The sequence below is a fragment of the Lytechinus pictus genome, chromosome 2, assembly GCF_037042905.1.
Source record: "Lytechinus pictus isolate F3 Inbred chromosome 2, Lp3.0, whole genome shotgun sequence".
Classification (NCBI taxonomy): Eukaryota; Metazoa; Echinodermata; class Echinoidea; order Temnopleuroida; family Toxopneustidae; genus Lytechinus; species Lytechinus pictus.
The window spans coordinates 31,781,460-31,800,358 of record NC_087246.1 but is presented as its reverse complement, the minus strand read 5'-3'; the positions used below and the strand labels follow the sequence as shown (position 1 = coordinate 31,800,358).

Here is an 18,899-nt window from a genome sequence, read left to right as displayed (position 1 = left end):
TGTATTACGCCACTGGGTTTGCAAGTCTGATCAATTGAATTCTGAATTACGCTTTTAATGACTCAAAATAGGTCAGAATTTTCACACCATATCCTTTCAGAAATATTTATTTATACAAGTTTATATACGCAAACGACGCGAGCGAGAGCTCAATCATATAATTTCATTTTTCAAGAACGTTCGTGCATGTATGTGACAAGACTGTATTTATTTAAGGGATGATCCGGGCTGAAAATATTTATATCTAAATACATAGAGTAGAATTCACTGAGCAAAATGCCGAAAATTTCATCAAAATCGGATAACAAATAATAAAGTTATTCAAGTTTAAAGTTTAGCAATATTTTGTGAAAACATGAATCGTCATGAATATTCATAGGTGGGCTGATGATGTCACATCTCCACTTTCCGTTTTCTTATGTTATTGCATAAAATCATATTTTTTCATTATTTCATACTTGTGTGAATGATATGTCTCCCTTGTAATGAAATAAGTTGCAGGAATAAATATAAAATGCACTAAATCAGTTGTCAATCCAATTTTTCTAGTTCTTGGAGGAAAAAATTGAATAAACCTAATTTCATATACTAAAATACAAAAGAACAAGTGGGGATGTGACATCATCAGCCCACCTAATGAATATTCATAACGGCTGATTTCACAAAATATTGCTAAATTTAAAATTCAATAACTTTGTTATTTGTTATCCGATTTTGATAAAATTTTCGGCATTTTGCTCAGTGATTTCTACTTAATTTATTAAGCTATAAATACTTTCAGCTCGGACCATCCCTTTAACCGATATATATAATTCTTCGAGAAATCACTGGCAAGTAGTATGTAATATCACTTTTTGACTCAGAGCACTGTAAGTGATAAATGATTTAGGCATACTGTACATCTAAGTTTGCTCTATTTCCTTTTGGCATTTTAGCACATTTCTATCAATGTGATTATAACTTTGTTGATGAAGTATCAATGCTAAACCAGATTGTTGTATTTTCTATCCATAATCCTTTCAGAAACCTTTTCTTACAATGGGAGCGAAACGACTGAGTGCTCGGATCATCCGGGGGAGGGGGGCAGTCAAATATATTGCTGTACACACGCTTGATAAAAAAAAACGCGTTTAAAAGGTTTTTCAGTTTTGATCCCGGGCCGCGCGTGCACTCGTTAAGGATATCAAAAACACAAATTTTTTTTTTTAAAGGGGTAGTTTTGAAAGATTGGTCAATGATCAATCGCAGGGTCAAACGTATTTAGGGTATGTTTTTTCCAAAGCTTTTTTTTTTAAGACTAGCCAAAACTGTTTAGGGTATGTTTTTTTTCCCCAAGCTTTTCCCGGGGGGTCATATTCTGGCGACAACTTGTTAAGGGGCCATAATGTGTAAATAAAGCCCGCGAAAAACTTGTTTAGGGGCCATAATGTGTACATAAAACCCGCGAAAAACTTGTTTAGGGGGTCTATTTTGCACACAGAGAAAAACTCGTTTAGGGGGTGTTTGGAAATAATTTGGCCTAGCGTGTGTACGGCAATACATTTGACGCCCCCCCCCCCCCCGGATCATCTCGTATTTTCATTTGTAATGAACTGTACGACTGTCACAAGTAAATGTTGCTGCAATGCACTCAGGATTCAAATTATAGAACACCGTCAGAATGGTATAAAAGACTTGACATTGGTTGATTTGTTAATGCAAGGGACTGCTAGGACATTCTATCATCTTCCTGAATGACTTTATCACCATAATACTCTAATGATTCAGTGCCGCCTGGTTAAAATAAACAGCATGGTAATGTGTTGGTAAGTAAATCAGTCATGTCGAACAAATTTTCTTCTTTTCACAATCAATAAGGGTGTTTTTTGTTTCTTGTGAAGTGGGCTTTGCAAGATCAAGAAAGAAGGAGGCTGAGTCAACCCTTTCTAATTCGGCTATTAGTGACCATGATGTCCAAAGGACTCGAGTCACTCGATAAATTGGAATAAGAGCCAGATCCTAGCCAGAGATGACAATAAATACACATGATAGATTAGAAATACCGGTCATTTACATCCAGATGAGAACCAGGCACATTCCATGAACAGAGACGCTGGACAAAATAAACTTTTTTTACTCCGTACATTCCCATTCTCACGGACTTTCGCGCTACCGATACTAGCCCCATCTACGTCGAGTCAGCGTTAGTGTGAAGAAGCCTACTGTACTGAAAACGAGTAGGCGAAGGATCACAGGTAAAAATCCTAATTGATTGTGAAAAGAGGAAAATTTGTTCGAATTGAATTCTACCAATCAGATAAAATCTCTTTACAGTTATCCATGTCTTTTAACTGTAACCAAGTTGTCAAGATTCTGCAAGATAAGCGCTCTGGTTCAGTCTGTTTGGGGTAGCAGAAGCAGATAGCAACATATCGGAAGCAGATAGCTTCTCACATAGGACTTTCTGCAGCTCTGAAGAGGATCATACGATAAAAAATGCCCCCCCCCCTCTCCAACCAGAAGCAAGCACTCCGATGATTTTCAAAACTAACTTTTTTTTGCTTAGGAAAATAACGAGAGATGGCTTGAAACAGGGCATACAACACCTCTGCTAGAGTATATGGAGGGATTTTCATCCATTTATGAATATAATGATTATAATGATAATGATCCTTAATTATAGCATAAATCCCCAAATGATTGCCTGGCATTTGCCGAAGGTTATATCTATATTTTTGGCCAGAGATTGCATGATCCTGCATCAGTCTGCCGCTTTACCAGTGAGCCACCATATGCCTCTCAACTTGCTCTTTGTGTCCAGTGTTTAGGATTCATCTTTGGTGATGAAAACCTTTAAGATCACTTGCAGTGTGTAGTTCTGGTAGAGGATCGGAGGAGCTTGGCAGACCATTTGGTGATTCCTGATCTGATCTTCCTCTCATTCACAAAGCCAGGGTCTAGTACTCCCACAGATTCTAGAGCAGGTGTCCTTCAAAAAAGCTCTCCTCAAGAGAGAGTTGTTTTCGACGAAGGCAGAGGGACTGGGTTTTTCAGGTAAGAAGTTATTTGTGACTTGGGAGTTAATTTGATATATTCAGAATGATGATCTACATTCAAATGGCAGGTAGGAAGGAATCAATATTATCAAAGCTGTCATGGAATAATATTGAGAAGAATAATATATTTAATTCAATTCAGTATTTATTTCCAATATAGTAATAAGACTCCCATATTTATTGTCATGTTCGTGTACAGTTGAAACCATTTTTCTTTCATGATTTCTCTCCAGAGGTACTAATCAAATCTATAATGAAGAGTTTCTTAATAATTGATTATTAATTTTACATTCACTCACATCATCATCCAGAGACATGGTGTCTTTGGACAGTATTTTCGTCTTAGTAATCTCAAATCTTGATTGAATTGGAAATTTGTCCTTGTCCACTACAACTTGAAAGTAATAATTCAAGACTTTTAAATATACGATTTGGTTCTTCCAAACTGCAGTTCTTCTACATAATTGTTTTTTTTTCTGACAAATGAAATATATTTGATAAACAGTATGTTTTTAATAAGAATTCTGTTGTATTTTGATTTTATATCACTTTCACTGATTGAAAACTTCTAGATATTGATTCCATTGGTGAAATATCTTCCATTGTTTGATCAATGCCTAAAAGTTCTTTGCAGTTGATTTCTTTCCAAAGAGGAACCCCTCCGCCCTCCTTCTCACATTATGTTTTTTTTTATCCTATTTCTCTCTCTCCCCCTTTCTCTACCCCCTCCCCCCCCCCCTCTCTCTCTCTCTCTCTCTCTCTCTCTCTCTCTCTCTCTATCCCCCTCCCCCCCTCTCTCTCTCTCTCTCTCTATCCCCCTCTCTATATATCATGCCCCACCCTCTTGCTCTCTATATACCCCCACCCCTTTTCTTTCTTTCTCTCTCCGTCACCCTTATTAGTTGATTTAACTCTTGAACTAACAAAAGACGAAAGCAAAATTCTCGTACAATTATCATGACTTTTATTATGTATCTGTATGACTGTATCTTATGTTTCTGACTTGACATATAATGTATACATGTAGTGTGCATGGTATATTTAGAGCTTATTGAAAGATGGAAGAGAGAAAGGGAGAGAATAAAATAGAGAGAGAGAGAGAGCAGAGGAAATATAACTAGCAGGAATACTGGATAACTAGGAATGTTCAGTAAATGACACAAATCCATACTTAAATTTATTTTGAGTAATCAAATTTTCAGGTTCATATTAACTAACTTTATTCTTTATTTTTTTTAATAAGACAATTTTCTTGAAAATGATAAAAAAAAATTTAAATGCAGTACTCTAAAACACTCATTTTGATTTCCATTTAAATCAGCAATAGAATCCATTCACACCTGCAGTATTGTTTTCACTAAATGAATGTAGCATCGTAAACAACATGGCAAACAAATTATAAATTTTGAGAGTTCAATAACAATATATATACATATATTTATATCTTGCATTCTCTTTTCATGTTAGTATAAGGTTTATTGTTGATTATATTCAAGTAATGTGATTTGGCAAAAACAGCCATATGCAGGGGCGTAGACAACGGGGGGGATGAGGGGGATGCATCCCCCCCACCTCACAAGGTGGGGGGGATGGCATGTACAATCATCCCCCCCAGGTTTTGGGGAATGATATTTGGTTACTTAATAAGTCATAATGATGATAATAATAGTAATAATAATAATGATAACAATTATAATATTAATAATAATAATAATTATGATGATGATAATAATAATCCTCATCATTATTGTAATTGTGTTTATTGTTATTAGCCGCATTCACACGGTGAAAGCCAATTTAGACGGTTAAAAAAAGAAAATCTTACAAGTATTTACTGGGCAGGAACGAAAAGAGGCGCAAGATATTTGGTTTCTAAGACACAAATTTGCAAGACTACAAAAGTAAAACTGACTAAGAGACCGATATGTTTGTTTGTTGAGCCATGAATGCTCCTTAAGTAAGTTTACCAACTTACCGCATGTCTCTATTATCTGATTAGCTACTGTTAATCAAGCTGTTTTTGGTATGGGAATGAAGCAACAACTTTTTTCTTTTCATCGAGACTACTTTTCAGGCACGAACCGAGTACTAGCAATACCTTCTCATATATGATATGTATTATATTTATTTATTTATTTATTAGTTTATATCAGATTATATTACAGGTATATGATATTTATACATATATATATACATTATATGCATTTATTTATCTATATATTTATATACACGTTATTTTCTCAAGTCGGTTTTTATTGAAATACATGTGTGGTCTGGCCCACTCGTGTTATAGGCATTATACATTATGTGCAAAATGCATCAGCGCAATCTAAAACAGAATAGAAAATGAATGTGATACAACAGTATACATAATAATTCGTGACAGAGAGTACCATACTACTATCTTTATAACAAGTATTATTCAAACAAACATATATAATTATGTATAATCATGAATTGTTCAACTTCATGCTCCCACTATATGACTATTGTTACACTAATACTGATATCAGGACTGACTGGTATACATTAGTTTGTTGTTAAGCTTGCAGCAGCTACATCTTTTCTGTATTGTTAACTATTTATTTATTTTTGTTTTATTTAAGATGCACTTTGTTTTGTATTCATTTAAAGTATGTTGATTGATGCATGAAGACATAAGTTTGAAATGTTTAAAGAAGTTTGTTTCATGTAAAGCGCAGTGTGAATTTACCCTGTCTTGAAATGCGAGATAAAAGGAACCTATTAGTATTAGCATTATTATTTGTATTAGTATTATTTTTTATTATTATTATTATTATTATTATTATTATTATTATTATTATTATTATTATAAGACTGAGATCAAATAGAAGTAAATAATGCCCTAATTTGAAACGATGCAATGCCGTTATGGTTCCGATTTCTTCACAAACTTACAGAGCAGTATTGTTACTCCATGGATCATAGTGATACTGTTTATGTTTTTTGTATCTGTATGTTAATGAGCCGCCAGCCAATATCCATCTATGGATACTATGCCTGTTTCTTTGAGGTAAAAAAAAACATAGTATGTACGTACTCATTATGCTTTATAATGAACAGACATATTGTTATTTGTTTGTTGTTTATGTGTTCTATTCACAAATGGCCACAGAGGCTGTTTTCATTCATAACAACATACCCATATCAAGACAACAAAGACTATACCTGCGTGTACACAGTTGACATTGGTTTTTTTTCTGAAGAGGTGTAACAGCAAAATTCACAGAGATAAATAAATACGTAGTGTGGTTCAATATGCAATACTATGTGTCAGTCCATTCTGTATTCGTATGCCACGGTGTGTAGATCTTGTCGATGTATGTCTGTCCATTTAAGGCGTAGTATGTGTGTGGTGCGCACACCCGTGTGTGTGTGTGTGTGGGGGGGGGGTGAGTGTGTGTGTGTGTGCGTGCGCGCTTGTGTGTGTTATTTTACCTCATTAAGTATGCATCAGATTGCACGATTTCAAGTTCAAAATTGCAAAAGCTCCCTACCGAGGGAGGGGGGACACCCCCCTCCCACACCCTCCCCCCGCTCGGTCGCTTCGCTCCCTCGCTCGGGCGCTTCGCTCCCTCGCTCGGGCGCTTCGCGCCCTCACTAGCGTTGGCAGCCCAGTCATCCCCCCCAGGTGTACGAACCTGTCTACGCCACTGGCCATATGTATGAAAGCAGAGAGAAGACAGAGTTATCTACTAAAGATGATGAATTAATTTGGTCTTTCACACAAGTCAAGATTCTACAATGTTCATGCATATGAAAGGATACAGGTAAACATATGTACAGATAATAAATCAAAGCCCAATTAGTCATTCGTCTTTCAACTATTTTAAGGCTCAGGCTGATGATAACATAAATTGAATGGACTCAAATTGAGCAAGCAAATCACTGAACATTTTCTTCAAAACCTGATGAAAACTAAGGAAGTTGACAGAATTTGAAATTTTATCTATATCGATTATGCATGTCATAAAAACAAAATAATAATGCAGCAAGTAAGCTGATATAATTATTTCATTGCTTATAAGAGTTTAAACTGTCTTTATCTCCCAAAACAAGTTACCTCGATCACCAATGTGGTTCTTATACATCACATTTGATCATTAATCATCCTTTTTTGTTTTTTCTATGAACAGAAACAAAAAAAATAATCTTGTAAATTTTCATAATAAAAAGGGTATGGTGGCATTGTCAGCTCACTTCATATTCATTATGACATTCATAACTGTTTCACCGGTAGAATGCATAATGCAACACTTGAAAATCCATAATTTTGTCATTTCATTTCGGGTTTTTGAGGAAATTCTATTTTACATAAACAGGTGTACTCTTTTACTTCAGATCATATATTTTTTCAGTCTGCATGGAGAACTCATAGTCCTTTAAAGGCATGTCTAATAACTCTTTTCAGGCAACTACAAGATTAAATATTTGCGTTAATATGAGAATATTATGTTACAAGTCAATTGAACACATGATCTATATCCTTTTTTTTTCTTTTTTTTCATTGTACACCTCTTCTTCTACCTGTACAAACCAACTACAAACAAGAAAATAAACATTATACAAACGATGTGTTTCTTGCACATCACATTCGTTCAGTAATCAATCATAATTATTTTAAATATTCTACAGACAGAAACTAAAATGATAATTATAATTTTTCATAATAAAATACAAAAAAGTATAAAGTGATAGTAAACTCACTCAAACCATATTCATGAACTGTTTCACAGATAAAGGAATAAAATGCATAATGAAAATTTTGAAAAGCCATAACTTTGTTATTTCATTTCTGATTTTGATAAAATTCTATTGTTTTACATAATGTACATACTATTTTAAGTATGGAGAATGCATAGTCCACATGTGTAACTCTATGCAGGCAACTGCAAGATCAAATATTTGTTTTTTAATGTGAGTATAACTGCTACAAGTAAATTGAATACATGATACAATTTCTTCTTTTTCATTGTACATCTTTTCTCCGACAAGTACAAATCGATAGAAATGATCAACTGAAATGTACAAAATACAAATATATACAAACTGTCTGAATGATATAAGCATAAAACCCCTGGAAAACGACGAGGAGCAGGATACGCCTGCGTAACGCAAACTAGATAACAAAATACAAAATATAAGGAGGACTAAGAGAAGGAGAGGGAGAATTGAGTAACTCCGGTAGAGCATGGTTAGAGAAACATGTGTTGTGAATATTTTGCTCAAAACAAATGTCGCTGCTGCTCCATAATATTGGCGTCAAATGATTATCTCTCATAGTCCTGGAAAGCGGGGGGGGGGGTGCCGAGGATGCTGAAGCACCCCCAATATTTTCCTTGGGTGTGCTGCGTGTATTATTCTCCATAGGCAGCAGCCCCTGGAATTCCGGAAGGTGTGACAAAATGGAGAAATGTAATCATTTTGTAAAGAAACTTTTTTTTTCGCTTGCCAAATTTACATCAGCACCCCCAGTCAAAAAAATCGTTCCCAGGGCCCTGCCCTATCTCTTATTATTATCAATTTCACGGTTACCGATCCATATCACATATTGTGCTCATTCGCGATCGAACTAACAAACGATTTTCCTCATTTTTCAATATTGTATTTTTATTTATCAGTGTATCAATCGGCTGATGCCTGTTCATTTTTCTCAGTTGTTTGATACAAATCAGAATTTATATACAATACAATACACGCTCCTCTTAATGTACATTTGCTGAGACGCAGGACGTGTTCTTATCAACATAATGTTCGTTTTATAGGTCCTAAAAAGGGAACAAAAGACATCAGAAATGCACCATCTTTGAATTACTGTAAGCAAGTATTTTACCTTCATTCACATGGCCCTGGGAAGCGGGGTGCTGGGGATGGATCTCCACTTTGTAGTGAAAACCCTTTTATTTTGTTTATTTTTTTATGTTATTTTTGCTTTTCAAAATTACTTCAGCACCCCAGTTAAAAAGTCGTTCCCATGGCCCTGTTATCTCTATTCAGAATTGTTGTAAATCATCCATTAATTTTCATATTTTCATAAATGTTTCTTTATATTCTAAGCAATCCTGTTTAACCATACTGTACATGGTGAATATCTGAAATGTCACCGTTGATCATTAAAGGGTTCTTCAATCTTTTACATTAAATTGTGTTTGCATTTGAAATTGATATATTGGCATGAATGTAGCAATACAATTTTATCAATTAAAAATTCATTTATTGCATTTTTTATTGATTCATTTCATTTATTACATTTTCCACAAATCAGTCAGATAAATTCAATTTGATCGGGATTGGATAAGAAAATACCGAGACATCTGAAAACAGATTGTTTTTTAATAATGTCTTGGACTACTTTTAACCATTATGTCAAAGTTTATATCCACATTCTATTCACTTCTGATGAGCTTAAGCATCGTAAAATAAAGACACAGCGAAAGTGCCGGTTACTGATAATTTTGGATTTTTTCTAGGAAAGTTGAAGAACTTTATGAAGAAATTTATGTCATCTAGAAAGTCAATTTTTAACGCTGTTTTCAATTTTATTATACGACGTATTTCTTGCGGTTTCATCCATTATTTTATGTTATCATAATATAGAGGTTATCAGAAGTGCAGAAGGCGATCTCTCCTGATCGGTACTGCTGGAGATAATACCAATTTCTCGTAGGCTTCTCAATCTTGTACTCAATAACGAAGTTCCGAACGTGCTTCGGCTCGTCTGTGTACTCATCGATGCTCACCAAACCTTCATCGTACTTCACCGTGGCTATCAGGATTGTATTGCTTTGAGACACTGCAGCGTATAGGTATGTTTTACTTGGTTTGGTTAATGTATGCTTTATATCACCTTCTTTGTCTATCAATCGTACAGTATTATATGAACTTATGATTAGTGAATTATTGTAAGAAGCGATTTGCCAAGGCACATATCCGTGGCATGGTATCTCCTTGATTGCCTTCCCACCTGCTGATGAGAACACTTGGATCTTCGTGGGTTTCCTGTAGCTAACATAGATCAGATCATCACTATCAACAGTGAGGTCAGAAAACCCACCTTCAGCGTGATTCAGAGTCTCAAACATCACATCCAACTTTGTGAACTCTTGTGTGTACAGTGCTACAGTGTTTGACTTATCAATTACAACACATCGACCATCAGAGAGGAAACCTAATGAATCAATCCTAACATCCTTGAGGACTGTCTGCTGGAGATGACCATCAGCAGAGAAGATGTTCACACCACGCGCTTCACCATATCCTACAGCCATCCTACCATCTGGTGTGTTTATCATGGCATTCATGCTATTTTTAGTAGGCAAAGAAATGTTCTTTACAACCTCATTAACAATTTTTCCAAGACCTAGCTCGTCCTTTCCGATATTTCTCTCAAAACTGGAACTTTTCACCTTCCCGCTAGTTTTATTCGGCTGCTCATAATCAGGATTTTTCTGATTTAAGGCCTCTTGTAGGTCTTCACATAAAGTGTCATACACAGCCAAAGTATCCATGTCTACTGGTGCATTTCTCCTATTGGTTACCATCTCAGCAATGGTCATCAACTGATCGATGCGCTGCTGAGCTGATTTCTTCATTTCTTCTAGGGCTTCCCCTACTCTTTCAGTCTTTCCCTTGACTTCACCAAGTAGGATTTCTCTCTTCTCTGTCAACTGCTGAACTGCTTCATCATATGCTTTGTTGATGTCATCTGTACAATGCTTTGTAGCATTATCCACACACTTCTTCTCTTGATCGATGAGATCGATGTAATTCTGAAAGCAAGATTGTTTCTTCTCCACCTTGGATGTAAGCTCGTCGATGGTCTTCGTGTGATTACTTTCATAAGCAGCTGACTCGATGACCTGGTGTCCTTGATCTTTATGTTCCATAACAGCACACCTGAAGCATGTGAATCTCTTACAGTTAGAACAGAAACATTCTTCATCTTCTTTCGGATGTGTCCTGCATTTCCGGTATCTACGTATTGACACCTTTCCTGACGAGATCTCACTCATGGCTATGATCTCATGATTGACGAAGTCTTTCCACTGAGAGTGCATATTATGGCAAGTATTACATAGATACTTGCCACAGTCTTGGCAGTAGACAACAGCTTTGGGCTTATCCTCGGAATCACAATTTGTGCAAATTTGATGTTGATTTTTCACGTCCTCTATAAGATTCCTCAAAGCTAGGCTTGCCGGTAGTTTGCTGACATCTTGGTTTGGAACCTGGGTATCATCTCTGCAGACAGGGCATCGGATCATCTGATCATCACCACGGGATTCCAAGAGCTTTTCCAGACAGACCTTGCAGTAGGTGTGTGAACAAGACAGGATCTTGGGATCAGTGAAGGTAGTCAGACAAACAGGACACTCCAGACTCTGAGAAATCGTTTCTTTTAATTCCTCAGCCATGACTTGAATCTATATACAATAACAAAATTAAACAAAAACATAATGAGGGAAAACAAACTCAATGCTTACATTCTTTTCTCTCTGGAGCGTATCTCTGTAGGAGCAGAAGGAATTAAGCTGCCATGGGGGTGCATATATAAACTCTAAAAACACTGAGTAAAATCTTACCCAAATTGGGTAGAAAGGGAACATGCATGTTTGCTGGGTATTTTTTTACCCAAACTTGGGCTATCTCAAAGCAACATTGCGTAAAATTTACACCATATTGGGTATCTTTCTACCCAACCAACATGCATGTTCCCATTTTACCCAATATTGGGTAAACCTTTTTTAGAGTGTATATATATATATATATATACATGTATATATATATATATAAGCATCTTGGTTTTCCACGTATTGGCAATAATAATAATAAGACATCAGAAATGCGAAACAAATTCACGAGTAATGCAGTTTTTGAAGTGCCAACAATTAAGTTCTTTTATTCACTCTCCAAATTTTCGGTAGACATCTACCTTCTTCAGGGAAGATTCGTGAATTGTGACAAGTTTGAATGACAGTTGTTTTTATTAAAGTGTGCGCGATCTCAGCGGGATCGACTAGGGTAACCACTGCTATGTGCACAAAATGCTGTTGTGAATGTATATAGTGCGCGCTTTTGGGTAATAGACCATTAATGACGTAAGTTACGTAATAATAAAAGAGTATGATTTAGGTTTCGTAACAATAAAAAGATTTCGTAATAATAATTATTATAATAATTATAATAATTATTACGAAATCTTTTTATTGGGTGGCCTCATCAGCACGCTCACGGCATATTCACGAATAAGATGCATAGAACTGCTTTAACCGAAATAATGTGAAAAAAATAAATACCATATTAAACTTTTCTTATTCCTCGTTGAGTTTTGACCCGGAGTTTTGATGAAATTTTCATACGTTTTGTTTGTCTGATTTTGCTTTATCTGTTCAAATAAAAGCCTTGAGTATCCCTTCATAAACGGATATAATATTCCTCTCCGCCTTGGAAATTATTAGCATTGCTCAATGTGACAACGATAGGCCTATCTATTATATACCTAGCATTTTCAGTCCAAAGTAAATTATGATTCCATGACTGATATGGGAGACATCCTAAAAATGATTTGACTTTCATCAATGTGACACTGAAAAGGGTGAATTCACTCACCTTTCCCCCTATGTACAAGATGATATCGTTTTATGATAGTAATAAATATGCACTGAATTATTAATAGAAGCTGGGTTCTCTGAAGTGCGTATTTAGCAAACTGATCATAATAATACCATTATCATTGTGTACGAACGGTTCGTTTGCCTATTCTTAGTGTCTGGGAATTCCCAACGACCTTTGACGTTTTCAATAGTTATAATAATACAGTTATAATGATAATGCTGTTCTTCTATGGCGCTTATCAAAATGTCTCTTTATTATGCTGCATAGGCGAAGATAGCAGGATATGGATATAATTTTCATGCAGCTTCCCCACCCCATCCCCCCGTATACAAACTCGTATTCCATTGCATGGAGGGGGATGTTGGATTTGTACAATTTGTACTTCTATGCAAGCTTACGTTGATTTACAGAGCTTTAAAGGAAAAGTGTTGAAGTGAATCAATAGAGAAAAAATTATCAAGCGTAACGATGAAAATCATCAAAATCTGATGTAAAATAAGAAAGTTATGACATTCTAAACTTTCGCTTATTTTTCACAACCCTCACTCACTGTTTCTTTTGTTCTTTATTGTTTGAATTATACAACATTTCAATTTTTACAAATTTGACAATAAGGACCAACTTAACTGAATCATAAAATGTTAAAACATTGGTAATTCCAAATATTCAGGGAAGAATAAAACTTCTTTCACATGACAATGAGAAGAAAATTAGAATATTTCATATTTCATAATAATAAAATACAAAAGGAATAGTGAGATAGGATGATGTCATCAATTCCTTCATTTGCATACAGACCAGGATGTGCATAAAACTATTTTGTGAAATTAAGCGAAAGTTTTAAAATGTCATAACTTAACTCTCATTTATATCCGATTCTGATGATGAAAATTTTGGTGTTGTGCTTGTTGGATTGTTCTCTTTGTATTCAAAACAACTTTTTTTTTTGGGGGGGGGGTGTGGACTTGTCCTTTAAAGTGTCATGGACGTTATCTTGCCAAGTCGACTTAACATGCTTAGCAGAGGCATCGATCCATGCTTTGGAGGGGGGGGGGGATTGCGTGCAAAATTTAAAATTTTGTTGGTTTCGTATAGCATTTTTAGGCCAAGACGAGTCCGTTATCTACAATATATATTTCCATTTCACAATTGTAAATTTTTCAGGTTATCAGAATCATGGGGGGCAAATCGATATGAGTTTGCCCCTCCCCCGAATATAAGTTGGGGTTATCGCTCCCCCCCCCCCTCCCCCGATCGACGCCTCTGCTTATGTCATGTATGTTGACATGGCTAGTTTTCTTGCCAAGTCGGCTTTAAAAGCTTTTTAATGCTGACATGGCGAAATACCTTATCTTGCAAGGTTGACTTATAAAAAGTTACAAGTCGTTTAACAATACGTCCACCACGTATCTCGCCAAGTTGACATGCAACTGTATATAAGTCGACACGACATGATAGTGTATCTCGCCAAGCGAAATCAGTCGATTTGGCGAGATATATGTTTTGCCAAATCGATATGCAACGTTTCATAAGTCGACTTGGCGAGCTAACGTATCACCAGGTTGACATGATAACGTTATCATGTCGACCTGGCAAGATAAATGTATCACAGGCCTAATTCGTTCCCCATAGACTCGTGTGTTAAATTGGCACATTAAAAAATTCATAAAAAATAAGGATGAAATTCGGGGGTCGAATGTTTACTACCAGTGGATAGGATATATATCTGGCAATCCATATCTGACCAGAAAAGGGTCCCTCGACCGGCTCATTTTAAAAATAAATTGGCGTGTTTGAAGACATCGTCGGGGGGAGCAGATTCATCACCTCAAACAGCAAAATAGCCCTAATCCTTCCGCCAGTCAAAATATAGTCCAAAATTTGTGATATTTCTTCCCAATTTGGGAAAAGGATGTTCAGTAATTACCAAAAATAGAATCAGTGTTAGATGGACAATCATATGCATACACTTTGTCAATCAGCCATATCAAAATAAAAAAAAATAGCAATGGGTTGGCTCGAATGAATATCTCTTGCTTTCCCAATGTTAATAGGCCCGTGCGGCCTAAAATATCTGAGGTATTCATACTTGACTTAACTATGTGCATTTTGTTTCAGGATTGGGTGAACTTAATTTCCATAATATGACTTAAGACCGTGTCTATTGGTATCAGTGACATACACTATTTCCATGGGTTTGCTCAATAACTGTCTTCATTAAAGTCTAAATGGCACGACATTTCCAGTAAAATATATGGTCTCAATTGATGTTAAACCTACAAACAAGAATAGTATGATTAGTATTGAGTGATACTTAAGTGTCACATTTTTTGGAAGTACCCATGGGATAGACATTAAAAAAGTCTACTTTGGGTTCCACTCCACTCTATTTTTTCACCGTACTTCCGGGTTAACAAAATGTTAATGTACATTACAATATTTCGTAACGGAATTTCCTCTCCACTTTTTTCATCTTGCAAGTACTAGCAATTATTAATGTGTGTAAGATACCTACACTTCAAACAATACAAGAATAGTTCAAGTCACTCACCTTTGTCTATATCCGTTAATTCCAAAAGTTAATTTCGTTATATAAAAAGGCAATGTTATTGGTCTCAGTCCTCCACCATGTCCACGGTGTTGTGCACTTATTACAATGTGATTCAATCATCGTGAACGAATTTTACATTATTTACCATGCAGTCTATTCAAGTGACGGGGAAATTCCACCGAGCATTGAAATATCAAATAGTTATTACAATAACCATGACGATGATGGTATTCTGTACCTCTATACCTCTATATAATACGATCGCATGCCTTTAGATATAAGTTTTTCACATTACCTCATGACTTTGTGTCAATGAGACTTGGAATTAAAAAAGAGCAATGATTATAATGAAAGAAATTAAACCTTTATCGTATGATAGCAATTCATCAACTTTGTGTCTGACAACTTTCCACGATTTTGTTTGGCTGAAAAACACTGTTTCTATGGTAGCTGTTAGATAGAAGCGGGACTTGTCAGATAAAACGTCAGACAAATCCTTATATGAAACGCTTCTATAGGGTGGATCCAGGATTGAGGGGTAAGGGGAGGGCAGTGGTGATATCGGCAATTAAGAAGCAAAACAAAGGGATGGGGGGGGGGGCAAAATCTTGAAGAGTGCACAACCTTTGTGACAGTTTTAGAGGACCATTTCATAAAGAGTTACAACTTTACATGTATAACTTTGACTTTCTGGCAACTACCATTATAACAGGGCTTACCTGTATATCACAATATTAGTAAAGGGTTCCATTTAGTAGCAAAGTTACCGTAGTAATGTTGTTTGTAAGTCTTCTGGAATGGGCCGCTGAATCCACGTTTTATGTCATTCTCATAATGACGGAAAAACAACCTTTTTTCACAAATTGGGTTTGGTGTTTTTTTCTCTTTTTTGTATACTCGATCATGTTATGATTCTCCTTCTCCATTCCTTTCTCTCCCTCTCTCTTTCTTTTCTTTTCCTTTTTTTTTGTTCTATGCCTCCCCCCTTCTTATTTCTCTCACTTTCCTCCATTTAGTAAACTCTCCCCTCCTCAGGTATCTACATTATATGTATATGCATGTCAGTGCGTTATTAAACATGTTAGAATACTTTTGCTTGTGTAACCAATGGTGGATCCACGGGGGGGGGGGGGGGCACAGACGGCTCGTGCCCCCCCCCCCCCTTTGAGAGTCACAATTAAAATTCGTAATGTAAAAATGCCGTTAAAACACAACTGTGCCCCCCCCCCCTTGAAGATGATGACCTTTTTTCTTTTTTTGCTTTTCAACTTTTTTCGTGGACGAAATGTACTTAATTTTTCTTTTCTTGTCAAGCTTTTCCTCGGGAAAATGTCCCCCCCCCCCCCTTTGGAAAATCCTGGATCCGCACCTGAAGGTAACTGTATCATCATAATGTACAAAGTGCGTATGAATAGTCATTCATGATTCCAAATAATATGAACGAGAGTTTTTGATATTTCCTAAATGATCTAGATGTCCTCAGAGTAAAATTTTTTGGTCAGGTCATCACTTAAAAACGTTATTGAACGTTATCCTAAAAATGCATAAAGAAAATAATGATAAAAAGATCAATTATTTATTCGACTGCGAATAGTCAATTCAGAGTGCTGCTTGAATCGTGCGATTTCTTTTATTTTGGCGCATGCCATTTTTGACGCCCTAGACAAAACTGTTAATGTTCAGGGGTTTTGTATGATTGATTAGATGTAGTTACAGACATCAAAATGCTAGGGATTCGGTAAAGGAGAATACTCAAGTAATTGTTTTTCATGCGAATAATTGCCAAATATGCATTATCTTCTTGCATAATGAATAATTTTTCATTCTTCTCTGCCTTTATTTCAGAGTCCTCAAATTAAAGACTTTCCTTAAAATGCTGAAAACTTAGTTAAATTCATAATCCATATTCATTCTTTTTGATCTTGCGAGTAACTACACAACATTAATCTTCCATCAAGCAATAAGCAAAAATAAAATGACAATCACGACGACACTTTGACAAATAATTCCAACACAATCACAAATAAATGCAAAGAATTGGAATACGGTACTTAATTTCAGATTGCTGCTTTCATTGTGTCCATTTCCTTTAATTTGGCCCAAGACATTCTTGACACCCTGAAGAAAAAAAAGGGTTAGTGTTCAATCAAGCATGAACAAACATTTGCATATTGGGTGTCATTTGATAGAGAATACATTATAACATCCTGAAATATTAATAACTCTCGTTCATATTTAGGAACATAATTTTGACAGCATGCACCAAATTTTTTATTGATACACACTAACAGAAAGGATATAATTCGAATGGGTGTCTACATGTAGGCCTATCTACATGTGCATCAGAATTAATATCAGGCTCGTTCGCGAACTATTTTTCATTTAGTTATCATTGTTTTCGATAACATCTTATTTCTTTTATGAAACGGATTGTTCTAACTACGACAAGATGCAACTGCGATAACAAGGGGCCCGTTTCATATGACTTGCAACTCTTGTAACTTTGCCATAATGGCAACTACCATGGTAACAGGGCTCAGCAGCCAATCAAAATCAACAGTTGCAAGTCCTTTATGAAACGGCCCAAGATTTGCAATAGATATTAGAGTAGTTACAGTCGCAAGTCAAAAGTTTTATGAAACGGGCCCCTTATCTTCAAAAATGTTGTTATAGTGTAAAGATTTATCTCATACAATACTACAATATGATCGTTTAAAAGTAATATTTTGGGGATATTGAAAGATATCTCTTATTTCCCCTTTGACTTCTAAGGCCGGGAAGGATTTTCAAGATTTGGCCCCCTTTTTCACAGGAAAGCAGTTTGGAATTTAACTGGTATATACCCAGTTTTACACTTCATGTGCGTTACCAGTGATATGATTTCTGTTAAAACTTTTTTGGGGGATCGAATTGTTTACAATGTTGTCTTAACATGCTTAAACACCATGCATAAAGATAATCAGTCCTCTTAACTAATGTATGTAAATAAGAAAAACATTTCATGGCGCCAAACCTTGTCAATATTACTAAACAGTTACTCATTTTAAATTTTCAAAATTTCAACCAATTCAAGCAAAAGATTGCAAAAGAGTACAATCAATTCAAACATTTTAAACAATATTTTTTTATCATATTAATTTACCCCTTTATCGTGCAAGCAAGCATCAGCTCAAAACCGGCTTATTTCCAATTCGTCTAATGCCAATTCGTCCAATTGCCAACTCGTCTACTACCAATTGGTCTATCATCAGTTCGTCTACTCACCACATGGTTTACTTTCATTTAATCTAATGCCATTCCGTCTAATAACCAGTTGGTCCAATAGCCATTTAGTCCATATACCATTTGGTCTAATTAGATTAAGTGTTAAATTGTGCAAAATGAATGAAAATGAAATGAATATTTGTAATAGACCAACTATGAGACGAAATGGTCATGGACGAAATGGTGATTAGACGAAGTGATGATTGGACCAAATTGTTAATGGATCAATTATTGGTTGTTAGACGAAATGTTGATGAACGGAATGGCATTAGACCAAATGAAAGTAGACCATGTGGTGAGTGGACGAGTTGGCAGTAGACGAATTGGCAGAATTGGCAACCCCCCCAAAAAAAAAAAAAAAAAAATTTGCAAAGCCATATAAAACAATTGAATACTTGGAGGAATAGCGTATA

The 18,899-nt window shown here is 35.7% G+C and overlaps 1 protein-coding gene across 1 annotated transcript; it reads right to left on the bottom strand.

Annotated features, from left to right (window-relative positions):
- Positions 1-7,567: 7,567 nt before the first annotated feature.
- On the bottom strand, positions 7,568-15,613 carry LOC129272752 (tripartite motif-containing protein 2-like). Its single transcript, XM_064115445.1, has 2 exons — positions 15,223-15,613; positions 7,568-11,479 (listed from the first exon to the last, which is right to left on the bottom strand). Exon 2 carries the CDS (start codon positions 11,468-11,470, stop codon positions 9,635-9,637), a length of 1,836 nt encoding a protein of 611 aa, XP_063971515.1. The 5' UTR covers positions 11,471-11,479; positions 15,223-15,613; the 3' UTR covers positions 7,568-9,634.
- Positions 15,614-18,899: the final 3,286 nt, after the last annotated feature.